General features: G+C 41.5%; 1 protein-coding gene across 2 annotated transcripts in view; it reads right to left on the bottom strand.

The window, feature by feature from the left end:
- Positions 1-5,875: 5,875 nt before the first annotated feature.
- LOC109857937 (otopetrin-2-like) overlaps positions 5,876-13,289 on the bottom strand; it is a 13,383-nt gene continuing 5,969 nt past the window's right edge. The window contains exons 2-7 of one of the 2 annotated variants that reach the window (XM_020434862.1): positions 11,118-11,345; positions 9,613-9,812; positions 8,847-9,157; positions 7,862-8,027; positions 7,511-7,790; positions 5,876-7,233 (exon numbers count right to left, since the gene is read on the bottom strand). In XM_020434862.1, the coding sequence (XP_020290451.1) occupies positions 6,528-7,233; positions 7,511-7,790; positions 7,862-8,027; positions 8,847-9,157; positions 9,613-9,812; positions 11,118-11,345 (1,891 nt within the window). In that variant the 3' untranslated portion in view covers positions 5,876-6,527. Of the gene's footprint in view, positions 7,234-7,510; positions 7,800-7,861; positions 8,028-8,846; positions 9,158-9,612; positions 9,813-11,117; positions 11,346-13,289 lie in introns of both variants that reach the window. The other variant, XM_020434774.1, reaches the window with a different exon arrangement.

Genomic DNA, 13,289 nt, shown 5'->3' on the forward strand with positions numbered 1-13,289 from the left:
ATCGCGATGCTTCACAACGCGTAATAGGACGATATTGTTATTTCCTTTGTCTTCGGATTGATTTTTACAAAACATGAATATTCGCGTGCGCCTCTTGTTCGCTTTTTTTTTTTTTTTTTTTTTTTTACGATAGACCGATCGAGAGGCTCGCGATGATATAACGAGGTGGTTTGCAAGCAAAAGTAGGGTAAACTTTTTTTTTATCTTCTAGAAATCAACTGATCGGCTATTTTTATTGTTGACAAGATATTATAATTAAAATCCAGCGTTCGGTATTGCCGTCTTGGTTTTATTTATTATGTATTTTTTTTTATCAAAGAAAATTAAAACTAGAGAGAGATCGCAGCTTTTCCGTAGTTTCTGTGAAAAAAATGTTCTTATATCTTAAACAGATCCCAACAAACCTAAGATGTCGCGATTATCGCGTTATAGCGCCTTGATTGCAGTTTAATCGACGCACAGAACCGCGTTGTTCTTTTATCTATTTGTAATTTTTCCCCCTTTCCATCGTAAATCGATCATGTGCAACAATTCACAAACTGAATGCAATTCTATTCACCATTGAATGCACTCCGGGATATCTATCACGGCTCTTCGCCGTGAAGAACGCGCTCGCGTTTCATGGATTTTCCGGCCAAAAGCCGACTCGCAAACGATGCCATTGGCAGTCGAGAAGCGAGAAACACACCCACGCAACGGCAGCAACCTGCAAGCGAACATTCGGTGCATTAAATCGAGCGCGGAGGGGTCGTTCCGTTCGCACGCTCTCTTATGCAACGATCCTCTCACGTGCCGCGATAAAAACGTTCTTTGTACACGCCTTTGCACACGCGGCACATCCCGCGCTCTCGCAGATTCAACCCGCGCGCTATCTTTTTTTGCAGCTCTCTCTCTCTCTCGCGCGGTTTCACGGGGGCATCTCGCGTTGCTGCTGCAAAAATTCTGCTTCGTGGCGCAGAATATTATCGTTTCAATTTTAGATGAGATTGTGCAAGTTTCATGAAAAGTAACTCGCGTCTAATTTAATATAAAATTAAAACAATGATGCACGCAATGTGTGCGCGATTTATCAGCGCGCGTGAGATTATATTATTGATAATTTATTCGTTTAATCTCGGCGTAAACCGAAAATGTAGATATTCCATGTGTGCGCATTATATTCCGTAAATACATGATCCTCAATTAAAAGTGGAATCATATTTGGCAGCAGTTTGATCGCATCGAAGATAAACCAATTGCCGTGTGGTGATGATCTTAATAGTTGCGCGAATTAAAAGGAGGCATTTCAATCGATCGAATTTACTTGACGATAGAGTAATTAAGCGCGCGTACTCCATTTATCAATTACGTCTCTCAAGAGCACTCAAGGGAGCGCTCTGCCACGTCAACACGTATATTTTATATGAAACCTTCACACAGTTATTATATATCTTCTGTCTACGATGATACGTAAAAGCGTTGGATTACTTTAGTTAATTTATTACGCCGATATATATGTACACTCATCGTAATACAATATATTACAGAGGCTCATAAAATTTATGGTGGTTAGAGAGGCAATACTTATTATTATTAATGACGCAATTAATTAATATCGTAATTCATTATCAAATAATTGAGTTAATTAAAACGCCTAATTGAGATGCGCGATGATAAAAGATTATTAATGACTTTTTACCGCAAACCTCTATTTTTCCACGTGTTTAATATCTGAGTGGATAATAAAAAAACACATTGCGAAAACTCAAACGCGCCATATAAAATTGTAGCGTGTCAGAATGATGATAATTAAATTGCTGTGCGGTCACGATTCATCTATCGAGAACCGGTGTTGTTAAATTGATACGTTTCCAGATACTCAATTTGCGCGAGATGGATTGATGTTTTCCCGCGCGAGGAGAAAGTCGCGACGCGCGAATCGACTTCGCTTCCATTAGATTCGGTTTGAGGGTCAGTTACCGGATGACCTTGAGACCCGAGGTAAGGCCTATCTCTCGCCTCAACACCGAGAGATCACGAACGTACACTCGCGGAATCGACTTCGGAATCGCGAGTATTCAGGTCGACTGCAATTGCTCGGACACGATTCGCCGCTATTTGAATTATTCGCCGTCGCATTGATAATGGCCGTTCACGAAGCCTAGTTTCGAAGATTCTTATTACGTAGAAAGTCCGATTTTAAAGGCTTTTTTTTGAATAGCCCACGATCGAGGTATTGTCTCCGGCTTTGCTTTTCTACCTTGCGGTTTATTTTAATTCAACGTTTTGTTACTTTTGTATACTTTCAAACATATTGAGAATCAATATACTACGACTATATATATTAGGATTGTGAGTGGAAAAAAATAATAAGAAACGTTTCGTTATTGCGGACGAGTGTATTGCAATTCGTAAGGTACAAATAGTACAAAGGGTATAAGAGTACAAACATTGCGTAGGAACTAGGTTATGCGGACATAGAAAAAGTACAGTTTTAAAGACGTGATATATAGTAAAGAGAACTCTCCGTTTTCCTCTTATATCACTCGCGAATGCGAATTGCGTCCTTCGTGACTTCGCCCTTATGATTTTATCATTTTTACGAAAAGAGAAAATTCGTGCCGAGATCGTGTAAACGCGTCAACGAGAGAGGAAAGAGGGAAGCTCGCTTCGCTTCCCGCAGAAGATTTTACTTCACAACATTTGTCAAGCAACATTTAGAACAATCATTTTATAAATAGATTATACAACAATTAAATCGTTTATTTAATATCTTTTTTTTTTTAAAGATTTATACTTTGTTTAAATATATATAATATTTCTTATATATATATATATATTTTTTTTTTCCCATAGGGTGTCACTTAGAGTATACGATATTTCAACTATTATATTTAGGACGAAGACAATGTGTGTGTGCAAAGAAGTGAAGGACAGAGAAGAAACTTGTGCGATCTCGACACGAATCTTCATCATGGATTCTCTCAATAAACGTAACATGTCCCGCGTAAAACCTATATTAAATGTTATAATAAATATTATAATAGAATAACGTAATAATATAAATATATTTATATTTTGTATATATATAAATATGTGTGTATATATATATATATATATTATATATATATATGCTATATAGGAAGAAACATTTCGACACGACTAGCGCTAAACACCAAGAGAACTTGTTTTTTTCCTTTTTTTTTTTTTATTGTATATTCTCCTTCCATTTATTTACAGCCGTTCTTAGAGAAACTATATTTTACAAAAAATCCGACTGCACCGACCAAATAACTATAATAATAATAATAATTCGCAACGGCGATAATCAATGTCAAAGCTTCTAGCACGAAACACGTATTTACCTATGAACGCCTACATTTCCGTGTTAAATCTCGACTTTCCCTCCTTTCTCTCTTTTTTTCTTCTTGTTTTTTTCTCATTCCACGTGCAACACACATACGCGCCTCCACACATACACACACACACATACATCAAGTACACAACTAGTGCACACGCACGCACGCACGCACTCATGCACACACACACACACGCGTACCGTACGTGTCGATTCGTTCGTACGATCGCTGTCTCGCGTGCTTCGCTCTGTGATCTTCTCTCGTCATCACATCTATCAGTTGAGCATAAAAGAAACTCGAGTAATAGGTCTCGCTTCAGTTTCTCAAAGATCGCGAGGGAGCGCGATCAATCTTGATCCCCTTTATCTCCTATCAGAGTTCGGACAGCACTCTTCTCGACGGATTTTAAGGCTTAGTGATATGATCAGCCGTTGTACTGTTACGTATTCGCACGTCTTTACTTTCTGCCTCTATCGCTTTGTTCATCTACAAGCTCCGCAAATTACGAGACTCGCAATAGATATTCGCGCATCGTCGTCTCGTGATCCTGTCGTGATCAACTCCTTTTTTTTTTTTTTTTTGATGTAAAATAAATTTTCTCTTGATAATTCGCAACGCCGACAAATAAAAACAAAAAAAAAAAAACAACATCCGTACGTCACAGGTGATTTCTAACGCGAGGCTAATTACTTTTTTTTCGTCTCTATATGAATCGGGTTCTACACGATTACGTATTTTAAAATTATATCTTCCTTTTGGATATATATATATTTTTTTTTACATGTATAAAAGGATTAAAATTCTCTGAAGATTTGAGATTTCTTTTATAATATTTTTAACAAGTTCTACACGTGGTCTTCTTGCTCGAATTACGTGAACAGCGTGCAAGTATCGCTCGAAAGTACAAAAGTTCGCGAGATAAGTATGGACTTCGAGTTTGCCGAATAGAAAATCGGGGTGTGGAAATACTCGTGCAATTGCACTGCGAAAACAAAATTACCGTTTATCGATATTAGATAAATTCATGATTTGTACCATTATTGTTCACGTCGGAATAATTTTAATGTGTTTTATCACGAGAAAATTCGCGCGTGTAGTATCACCGGTACTATTGTCTTTTTTTTTACTCTTATCGAACATACTCGCAATCTATTTCTCGCACCGCCGGAATTTTTTCTTCTCGAAAAATCATTTGCGTGGACGCGACGATTGTTGTAAGCTGCGGTTTGTACTACGTGGAAGACGGATGTCCGTGTTCAAGTACCTTGAGAGTTTGTGTGCGAGCACCGAATGATCAGGTCTGCGTCTACATATATTCACTCGGTTTCAAGTGGATCAGGATTTAGAGTATCCGAGTTTCTCCTGATATCGATTTTCTCAAGTTCGTTTCAGTCTTCGCGAAAGAGAGTTGGAAAAATCCAACTCTCCTCTATATATAAATAGACGAAAAGGAATCTCACATACTCGGGATATAGAAAAGTAGATAGAAAAGTGTTTATCGAACGAAGATTCATTGTTCCCGTTGTTTGGATCGAAGCGGATTATAACTTCGATCGGATTAAATTTCTACAAAACTCGTCTAATCTTTTTCTACTTCTAACGAGTGGACATTTTTATTTCGTATAATAGTCGTGCGATTAATTTCAGCGAGAGATAATTCGAATCTACAGCTAGGGTGACGATTGTTTTTATTTTTTTATATTTTTTTTCAATAGTGATTGTTCAACTTTGTCAGATCGGATTTTCGATCGATTAAATTGAAGAAACACACGTGAGTATTCTCAGAGACTTGAGAGAATTTGAAAGAAATATCAAAAAAAGTTGCTTGTCAATCTCATTTCGAGGAGATTTGATTTTTTTTTTTTTTGTGTTCAGTCTGACCAGTTAGACGACGAAGTTCGAGAAGTACGAATGATTGTTTCACTCTCCAGATATTCTTCCTCATTGTGATAAACGGTTCCCTCTCTTATCTCTCCTCTCGATTCGCACGGTGGGATCGATAATAAGAGATAAAGGTCGTTTATATCGCTACACTGTGTCGCGATGTTGAACGTTATTCTTTCTTCGAATGAAAGAATGAACGAACGTCGACTCTACGGAGAGTTGGCGTTGTCAGGTCTGCTTTGTTGGGATCGTTGCTCAGAGAAAAAGCTGTGAGGAATAGATATATCGACGCTTACACACGCCCTTTTGTCGCGTAAAACCCGAGATTCTGCACTAAATGCGCTCGTGCGATTTGTGCGGATCTCTTCATTCCCGTGTGTACGCATTTTGCATTCACGGTGTAGTCAATAGAGGCTATTTACAGGTATCGCCGGCGGATAAGAGGATTATTTACGTCGCGATCTCTGAAAAAAAAAAAAAAAAAACGTAATCGAGAGATCAACGAGATCGTATATAACATTGTATCTCGATAAATCGGCTTATCGCGGCAAAAGGATCGTAAAGAGGTCGTGAAAGGGGGGTGTCTCTCGACATTTCTAAAGATACACTCTTCTCCTTGTCAGTTTGCTTTACATCATTCAGTTTTTTCTTAATAGATTTATTAATTCCCTTTTTGATCTCTTGTCATTGATAGTCCTTTATAAATGGCTTAGTTTTTTTTTTTTTTTGTAGTTAAAAGAGTGACAGTGAGTTAAAAAGATCTATGCGAGGCTAACTAGGGGCATCGATCTCCGATAAATTACAAAGGTAAGCTACTGTACTTTTATGAGACAGTTTATCTTTGCGAGCACCTCTTTGCCGACGTGTTCTTCTCCGATAGATTGTATTATGCAATATCGTTAATAACATCCAGACGCTCTTACAAGTCTATCAATTTATGAAATATCGTTAGTTATCTCGAGATATTCTGGAGCCGATGCAAATTACTTTGTGTTTAAATATGAACTGTCGTGTGTGTATGTGTGTGTGTACGTCACACGTTAATCGTGTTTTAAACGTCTAGAGAAAAGTTCTGTCCATCTAAAAACTATCGATGTCTACTTCTTATCGCCGCTCGACGGAGTTTTCGTTCTACAACACGGTCCTCGCGGCCGTCCCGACGATCCTTTCGCGCTTCGACGTCTCTCTCGATCATATGAAGTACGCCGGATCGTTCTCCGCGATCGCGTCCAACCTCGACTGTTGACTCTTGGGCCGCTGCGGGAGCCCCCCGGTCTTCCATACGACCTCACGGGACCCCTTACGTCACATGTAGGTCGGCTTCACCTTGTAGGCCCGCTTCCACACCTCGCACAGACACACGGTGCTGTGGAACCTGTAGAAGATCGCCAACGGCATCGAGACGTGGGTGATGATCGTCCACGCCCACAGGCCGTAAAAGTGCAGCTGCACCGGATGCGATTCCGCCCGGGACTTCTCCAGCGTGTTGATCGCCCACATAGCCAGATTCGTCACCAGCAGAAACGTGACGATCTCTCTGCCCGGTTTTCTGCGTATCTGCTCGGCGGTGGCTACCGAGCGTCTGGACGCGTCCAGGATGAAAATAGTCTGACAGGTGGTCTGAACGACGCTGGCCAGCGCGGTGACCAGCACGAGGACCGTGTGCTTTTGCAGAGTGAAGTGGCCGCCGATGATGGTGAACGTGGAATAGATGAACATCCCGGTCTGCGCGGCCACCAGAAGGATGTTGTCCAGCTCCAGATTCCTACCGCCGTCGTAGCGCAGTTTGCGCATCTGGAACATGCCGATCAGCGTCGCCATGGTGGACATCCCGTAGAGCGTCAGCTCGCAGATGTTCACCTCGGTTACGGCAAGGCTGACCAGCTCGGGCCGCGAGATTAGGACGAAGAAGAGGATCAGAGAGATTATGGTCAGTACCAGAATCAGGATCCCCACGAAGAGGCCCTTGTGCGCGCGGGCGCAGTCCACGCTGTAGTGGTGAGGCGATTTCCTGCGAACAGTCAAGATCTTCGTTTTTCTGTTGCGGTAACATACAGGCGCAAATTCGCGACATTTTGTATAATATAAATTCCATTAGCGTCTCGCTTTGTGAATAAGGATATTACGATGGACTTTATGGTGAGCCGTGCGCACCGACAGAAATTAGTTCGCAAACTAGGTTGTCATTTGCGTGCGAACGTCGTGCTTATTGTGTTGCCGCGGCGCGCGTGCGGCAGACGTGTTTTGTTACTACAAACGTAGGCGCGCGTATTGTTATATACTATTACCTATAGGCGTGTGCGTGGTGACGCGAGCCCGGCGGCGTCGTTGGTTGCGTAAATCCGGCTTTCGATATGTTTTTCCACATAACGTATAAAATGGCCGCGCAGATTAGGCTGTACTCTATTGTGCACGGGAAGAGAAAAGGACTCGCGTCTTGCACCAACGATCCCATTATATTCGTCCTCCTACACTCGAACATATGATGAGGTCCTTTGAGACCGCGCGGAAGTCGCACGTGTTCCCCGTGATGAGAATGAGTGTGACCGCCGAGTCCGTGAAGTCCACCTTTCGAGCCTGAAAGTTCAAGAGTCAGATTCAAAAGTCAGAAGTCGTTCGAACGAAGAAAAGGCGTTTACCTAATCTGTGAGAAATTCTGAGAGAGTTGTTTTCCGGATTGTAGAATGTGAGGATCTCGTGTTTCGTTTCCTGCACGAGAACGTTCAGCCAGACTGACAGATTCGTGCCGATCATGTGCATTAGTCCGAAGCGTGCGACAACGCGGTGCCGATATACCTTCATTTGCTGAAAAATACGATGAAATTTTATTATTTTATTATTTAGCAGTGAATTATTGTTTTTTTCTTTTTACTTTTATGGCTCATTAAAATAAAATAAAAAAACAAATTATTAAAAACTGTAAATATAAACGTCTTGATTCTATAGAAATTATAGTTTATTGTACGAGTATAATTTACTACTGATTTTTCTTTTTTTTTTTTTATACTAGAAGTATCTTGTTACTTGTGATAAAAATTATTTTTGTTTTCTAGATCTAGCGAAATAAAAAATCAATCAATGTAGAAATTTAATTCCAAGAAAATTGATACTAACAGCAGAAAATGCTGATCAGTTTGTTACATATCGATGGGATACTGAAGCCATGCTCTACTCAGGGTTGTTCACCCTTCTGTTTCATTAACCCTGTAACCGAGGAGCTTGTGTTTGCTCCCATCAGTGAATTCCCCATCGAGTTACAACACCATCAGTTTTCCGATATACAACATGTGCAGCGATTCTCAAGAAATCGATACGTTGTTTTTCTATACATATTTTATTTATTCGTAAAACATATTTTAATGGTAAAAATTACAAAATGTCAATTTAAAAAATAATTTTACATACATTCTGCTTCAGATATAATTTTATTTTAAGATTTTCTTATTCAGAGAGTCATTTAACGTAATGACTCTACTGTAAATGGCGACATACAGGTTTTGCGACATTCTCGCTAAGTACTAAACTCCAAACACCAATTAAACGGTCCGTCGTCAAAATTAAGGTCGCGAGAGTTGCGCGACAACTTCCATACTATATACAGTGTCACACTCAACGCTCACTCACCTCGTTGTTCAGAAATATGAAGTACATCTGGATGAAGATGAAGGCCATCCTCGTGGCGGGCGTGAGGGCCAGCATGATGTTGTGACACTTAGTGTTCTGTTCCAGCTCAAAGTACTGACCGAATTCCAGTCCCGAGTAGATCATCGATCCGATACCGAATGCCACGGCGCCCATTCGCAGGTAGAAGCTCCCGTAGTGCTGGACCGGACGACCGGATATGTGATGACATCCGGTCTCAGGCGCGTCGCTGTCGCCACCGGCGCCGCTCGACGATCTCGACGAGTCAAGATCGCACACGTCTTTCTGCTTTTCTGTTTCGCGCAATTTACAACACGAATCGGTCAATTCCATGCGAATCTACTTAATTAATCAATTACGCTACAACGAGATCGTGTCCACGTGTTTCGTTTCAAAATCGTCGTAGCCTCGGCGATCGCTCTCGTTTTGGCGAGAGAGGAATTCCGATGAGGAATGAAGCGAGAGGGTGGGAGAGGGATCGTCATCGAGGTGATGTATAATGTCGCGTAATTGTGTGCGTGGACGTAGATTGATCGGAATGTAGGACTGCGATTGTCAAGGCGGCACTATTTTGCGTCTGATCTCGAAGATCGTTATCTGCTTTTACACGCGTAGCTTTTCTAACGGAACAAAACGCATGTTATTCTTTTTCCCGCGAGTGAATCGATACTTTCTATATACAAGATCGGATAACTTCACTCGTCCGGGGTAAGTGGAAAAAGGGGGAAAACTGAATAAAATAACTTACTTGGTTTCTTGCTGCCCGTGAACAACATGGCGTACATGTATACGAGGAAGATCATGCTGCCGAAGTATAGATAGAGATAAAAAGCCTCGTAGAAAGACGGCGGTATGTACGTGGATATCACTTCCGCCATGGGAAAGGCGATCCCCATCACAACCAGAAGTTTTCCGTACAACGCGCTCAAGGTGGTTGCCAGGGCGTCACTGCAGTAAAAACGGAAATTGAAACTGAACGAAATGCGGATTCGCGTCGCGCGCGAGGATTAAATCCTCGCTCGAGGAAATAGATCCATCTCCGGCTCGAAGGAATCGCGTTTCTCTTCTGTCGCTACTTCGCCGTCTATCAAACGGATCACCATTCGGAACGAATTGACGAGAAATTCTATATAAATAAATCCGGCCGTTTGTATCCACGTCGAGATTTTATCAAGAAGGGATTTTAAAACCCGCGAGTATCGTCTCTCGTTGGATAATTAATCATTGCCGCGTCCGTATAAATCCAGTTTTAATTAATTGCCGTGAAAAATATTCTCATTCTCTTCTTCAAATCTTCTTGTATGTGATCAATTATTTCTGTCGTGACAAAACACCTGATAAAATTATTGTTATTTTCTTCTTGGCCATGACCTGCCAGCTACGAGGATGTGTCTTTTCGGAGAAATCATTGAAAATGGGAGATTGAGGGCAGAGAGCGCGCGATACGTACGATGAATCGTCAGCTCGATGCCTATCATCGTGTAACATTACAGCGGAGGTACCATTGGCCGCAAATACATCCACCCCCGTAAGAATTGGCTCAATTACGAGTAATCGCGTGGTCGCCTGTACGCGTGTATTTGATTCATAAAGTACCGGTAATTGCGATGCAGACGTCGTCGGGCAGGATAACCTGGAGGATCACGTGAAATTTCCGTGGCGACCGGCATTCCCCCTACGCGTGTGTATATATATATACACTGTCTAAAACAAGAGCAAATTTTCGAATGACGAATATTCGCGAAACGTCCGTCGTAGAACGAACTCGAACGAGAGAAGAGAAACTCTACCTTCGACGACTTTTTCGGCGAAAAATTTTGTCCGCAACGATCCACCTGCATTATAAATCATTGGTCCAAATTAATGCGTTTTCTGAATAAATATAACATTTTTGCTAAAGTCACTCCGTTGCCTCGTGAAATCATATGTTATTGAATAATATTTCGGCGGAGCGTTATTAATAATCTGTGCGCAAATGTCTGGATTTTAATAATCCAATTAATATTAATGACAACCGAGCTCCGCGCTACCGGGAAATCCATTACACAGCGCAACCTTCTCTGTTGTACAAACAAATAATTAAGCTTCTCGTTTGAAAATTAATAAATCTAAATGTTGTGTCTAATTACCGTGGAAAATCAATTCACGCACTCGGGTGCGTCAAAATGTCAACAGAATATCCGAGAGGGGCTACTTTGATAAGAAGTACATCGACCTCGATATTATGGTAAAATGATTCGCTTCGCCACTCACCATCCAAGGTTCTTCCACTTCCGCTCGTCGGTGACCTCGAGAAAGGTCGGCGCCGGGTAGCAGACCGCCGGAATCGGTTGCGAGGAGCATGGCAGGGCCAACGCGAACTGGGGTGGCCGGTGAACGCGAGAGGGTGAGCTGCTGCTGTGTCTAGACAGTGTTTCCGGCGAGACGATTACCGCGGATGGCGAAGCTGGTGACGGTAACGCGACCGGCAGTCCAGGCCAACTGCACAGAGTGTGTATTCCGTTAATATCCGATTTTTTTCGAAATTTTTTGTGATACATGTGTATTCGATGCTTAACTTACGTGACTTTTAATTACTTAAATGAGAATAAATATATTTGCCTTCTCCAACATACACGTGCTGATTGGAAACGCTCTTTTTATCTGATTTTTTTGTTTTGTTTTTTACGTAACGTCATTAAGAATTGCGAGACCACGCCTTCTTCTCGTAAGTGGTTTTAATTAAGTGATATAATATAATACGCTCTTGAGATGTGTCAGAAGCTGTCTGAATTACTTTCTCTACTAATGACGGATTCAATTGCAACGCAATTGCTTTTAGTATACGCTCTTAATTACTCTTTATTTTGCTCGCATGTTTGCATATTATTATCATTCGGTTCTTTTGGTCACCGTCATGTTTGGTGACCGCAAACTGGCTTGTTTGACGTTGCTCCAATTAAAAAAATTTACAGATAGCTGTATTAAAAAAAAAAAAAAAAAAACGGAAAAGACAAATTATTTGTGTGCAGACACCTCGTGCGCGATTTTTATATGAACCCACATGCCCGGCTGATTTAAGGTCAACGTGGTACAATAATGTTTGACACATTACATTGACACTGGCTGCAGGAAGAGACCGACTAGTGCTGATGGCTTTGTGAGTGTCATTAAATGACGTAGCGTTGACTTTCTAACACAGGTCGTTTATCCGATAATAGTCGTGACTGATCTATTTAACCTGACACTCGATGAAACGTCCTTTTCTCGCTCGTTGCACGCGCGTGGATTTTTTTTTGTTTTTTATTTTACGAATAGATTGCAACAAAAAAACTATACACGTAAACAAAATTAAATTTCTGAATGAGAAAAACGCGGGAATATTGATGTTGTGAGAATATTATTTTCCTTATCATCACATCATTCATCTTATTATCTTTCTTCTCTTTTCTTGAAGGTTGCATTTCACTTTTAAAATTCCTATCTCGACCATAAATTTTGCTCGATTTTAATCAAGACGGTTTAGAAAAAAGAAAAAAAACGTCTACGCGCGCGCTCCCTTTCTCTATCGTCGTAAAGATTGCGCGCTCCGACGCTTCACGGAATTCAGCAATGTTCCGCATGTTTAAGGAGATAAACGATCCGTCATATGACGACTAACCTACCCCGACGCCGCGGGCCGAAAGAGGTAAGGAAAAGGTGGATAAAAAAAGGAACTCGGGTTCCTTTGCGCGAGACGTACGCAGGCGGCGTAAAAATGTTTCGCCGGAACGTAACTTTGGCGCGACATGAGGGCGGTGACGACGAGAGGGTGGAAGCTCATCTCGTGCTTACGAGCTTTTTGAAATAATCACGTAGCGTTGTGGAGCGTTGGAGCGAGAGAGGGTGTCGTTGGTCGAGGGAAGACGGAAGAGACGAGAAGGCACTGAGAGGTTGATTCAGTGGTCGAGTACCGTCCCTCGTTGCGAAGGACGAAGGGTGTACGCAGCTTGAGGACCTGGCGCATTGCCTACCCTTCGGCGAAGATCTGCTCTATCGTCCCTTCGACGTCCCTCAAAAGCCTCAACACGTCTCCTCATACGTTTTTCCTCTTTTCTCGATTTTTTTTTCGAGCCAGGAGACAGAAAAATATGTGTGTAAATATTTATTATATTATTAAAAATTTGTTTCAGCGGACTTGGACGTGACGTGTTGACCTTCTCTTTGCATTTTTAATTCGCTCAAAGAACGCGCGAAATTCTGCGCGTTCCGCACTTGAATCAATTGTCGCTTTGTTGTGTTAAGAAAAATTATTTAATCAAGAGGCACGGTAGTGCCTCGCGCCAAGTTCACGCGCAACGAAGTTGCGTCGAACTGTGCGAGGCACACTGTGCCTCTTATACGCGAAAATCATGCATTTTAATGGAGGGGAGATTTTAAATCAGCTATTTTTCAATAACGACTGAA

Source organism: Pseudomyrmex gracilis, unplaced genomic scaffold (assembly GCF_002006095.1).
Source record: "Pseudomyrmex gracilis isolate BER0280 unplaced genomic scaffold, ASM200609v1 scaffold_0, whole genome shotgun sequence".
In the NCBI taxonomy this organism is placed as follows: Eukaryota; Metazoa; Arthropoda; class Insecta; order Hymenoptera; family Formicidae; genus Pseudomyrmex; species Pseudomyrmex gracilis.